Genomic DNA, 2,908 nt, shown 5'->3' on the forward strand with positions numbered 1-2,908 from the left:
GTTTACAAAAAGTGACAAATCAGCAACCTGAGTAAGTTATTAATAATTTACATAAACATTGAATGCAATAGTCCACCTTCTCTTTCAGTCTCTCTCACACAACACGAGCCACGATGCATTTCACTTGTCTTGTCTCTTTGTCTCAGTCATGTCTCAGTCATTTATTCATTCATTCATCTTTAAAACAATGTAAACTACATTTAGGATGTCTATTATTGATGACAGGTGTCCACAGACTGCTAAAATCAAACGTTCTTCCGTTTCTGATTCATTGACATTAGGCTGTCAAAGGCTTTCACGATGCAGCATCAGAAGAATGTTTTTCACAAGTTTTTACATTTTTACCCTCACAAAAACTGTGTTTGTTGGGTGTGCACACAAACTTAAATAAGCTTGTTTTCCCCATGACCCTTTGCTAGACTGCACAGAATCATTAATATAATGTGTTTGTGTTGTTTCTCAGACCTTTGATGAGTGTGTGTCATCGGGGGGGTCGGACTGTGCTCCTGATAAGCTGTGGCTGCAGATCCCCTTCTTCTGCGGACACCATTCAGAGTGCTGGTGAGTGACAGAATGTTAGTTTGATGCTGTGCATTACAGCGGAAAAAAGAATTGTCAACTTTATTGTTTGCTATTTTCCAAATGCAAGCCTGAGATTTAAAAATAAAACAATCAAGGTGTTTTTAACAACCTGCAACTAAGTGTTTACGTAAGAGGCTGTTAATTAACACTGCTATCTCTGTACATTCTCAGATGATGCAAGTACAGCATTATCATTAATTTAGAACTGTCAACAGCTGTTGGCCAAAAAAAAAAGTGAAAGTTGAAACTTATTATAAAGCTCTGTTAAGCTGCAGATACAAGTTAGAGATCCCTCTAGCATTACGATAGTGGATGGTCTTTACACAAGTCTGCACTCCCTTATAGTTCTCTTTAAAGTTCTTAAAATGAGCAACACCCATCGCATTGTTTTCATAGTGATTTAAAACACCATTATGAAATGAAGGTACAGCTGCTTTACTGAATGTAAATAAAGAGACGCTGAGCATCTGCATTACTATATCTGATTCAGTGAATGCATAATCAACGTAAGATTGTGATTTCTCTTATTACAATCTGGTTTAATGTAGACCACAAATATAGAAACAGAAATTGCAGTATTTCTCAGCAGCGAATCATTGACTTCTCCCTGCAGAGTTAGAGATGTTTTATGCTGTTGTTGCAGGGATGCCGGCAGTAGATGGTCCCTGGAGCAGGCCAAGTACAATCTGGTGAACGAGTACCTGCTGGTGGGGGTCACTGAGGAGCTGGAGGACTTCATCATGATCCTGGAGGCCGTGCTGCCTCGCTTCTTCAAGGGAGCCACGGAGCTCTACAGAACAGGTAGCAGCTCACACACCTCGCACACACCTCACACACACCCCAAACACACCCCCCCAACACACCCCCCCACACACACCTCACATGCCCCTTTCACACCAACGCGGTTCCAGGGCCGGTTCGGAGCTAGAGCCTGATAAGCACCGTTTTTTCCTGTTCACACCGCAGCGGAGCCGGCTCTTTTCCCCGAAAACCGGTTCTTACCAAGTTCCAAAAAAATGTCGGCCTAGAAGCAAGAACCGCATACGTTGGAGGCGGGGGCAGGGGCGGGATCAACCTGAGCAATAACAGTTTAAGCGAGTACAGCAAATAAAAGTTGTAACAAGCAGTAGCGCTGAGCAAAGTGACTAGAAGGCAACCACACACTTTATAAAGTCAGGCAACACTAACCTTAAACTTATAGGGAAATATGCATCAGGGACGTAGCATTTATTGTGACAGTCAGACAGTGAAAGACGGTAGACGAGCCTCCAGCAGGGGGGGGGGCACATCTGCTGAACCACAGCAGCAAACACTCAGCCACACTCTCTGGGGGTGGGGGTGTGTGTGTGTGTGTGTGTGTGTCGTGAAGCCGTGCTTCAGTTTACTCTGGCTTTGTAAGAATAAAAGCAAAAATCCTTGGATGTTATTGATTTTTTTTTATCTGACATCAACCCTCCTCCTGTTCCTCCAGGCAAGAAGTCCCATTTACGAAAGACCTCTGAAAAGAAGCCCCCCATCAAAGAGACGATCGCCACGCTGCAGCAGTCGGACATCTGGAAAATGGAAAATGAGTTTTACGAGTTTGCACTGGAACAGTTTCAGTTTGTGCGCGCTCATGCCGTCAGGGAGAAAGACGGAGAGCTGTACGTCCTGGCTCAGAGCTTCTTCTACGAGAAGATCTACCCCAAAGTCAGCTAAGAGCCGGAGGGGGGAGGGGTGGGGGGCGCACGGGGGCTTTCCACTACACCAAACAGCATTTCCGCCAGGGGGGCATCTTGCCGTCATTTGACGCCATTATTCAGCTCGGAACGCCCTGAACTCGAGCCGAGGGCGTCCAAAACATTTTATAATTTGAGAAAAGATCGAGAGTTTTTATCGCTTGAAATAACGAAAAGGACAAGGACATCCTGCTGTTGGAGGGGCAAAGGAGTCTGGTGGGATTCTTTTCGGAGTATTGAAGATCGTTTCTCCGACATCGGCGGTGCCTGCCACAGCACAGCACAACACGGAGCGTGAACGATTTGGACGCGATGAGGGGGGTGCTACTGGAGCACGCGCGTTAACTGCGAGTGCCGGAGCCTCGCAGCGGCCAAAACTGAGGCTCTGTGGTAAACTGTGGTAACATGAAGAGAGCCGAGTCAAATGATCCGGCTCACTAACGTAAAGAGATAGTATCTATAAGGGACGGCTCAATTCAAAATCCCTCAGCCCTGGTCTGGCGGAAACACTGACCCCAAAGTCTTTACACTGGGAGGAGGTCTATCACATGATGCTGGTGGATGTGTCTCATTCAGTGGACTTTGTATTAGGAATCCTATTTTGTATT

General features: G+C 45.6%; 1 protein-coding gene across 1 annotated transcript; it reads left to right on the forward strand.

Annotated features, from left to right (window-relative positions):
* Window positions 1-463: 463 nt before the first annotated feature.
* On the forward strand, window positions 464-2,311 carry LOC104960503 (heparan sulfate 2-O-sulfotransferase 1-like; the record flags this gene model as incomplete). Its single annotated transcript, XM_010788573.1, has 3 exons — window positions 464-561; window positions 1,226-1,383; window positions 2,054-2,311. Coding segments are annotated over 3 exons (483 nt in total), but the record flags the coding sequence as incomplete, so codon positions are not given.
* Between the last annotated feature and the right edge of the window lie 597 nt (window positions 2,312-2,908).

This window comes from Notothenia coriiceps, unplaced genomic scaffold, assembly GCF_000735185.1.
Source record: "Notothenia coriiceps isolate Sejong01 unplaced genomic scaffold, NC01 NC01_scaffold00031875, whole genome shotgun sequence".
Lineage (NCBI taxonomy): Eukaryota > Metazoa > Chordata > Actinopteri > Perciformes > Nototheniidae > Notothenia > Notothenia coriiceps.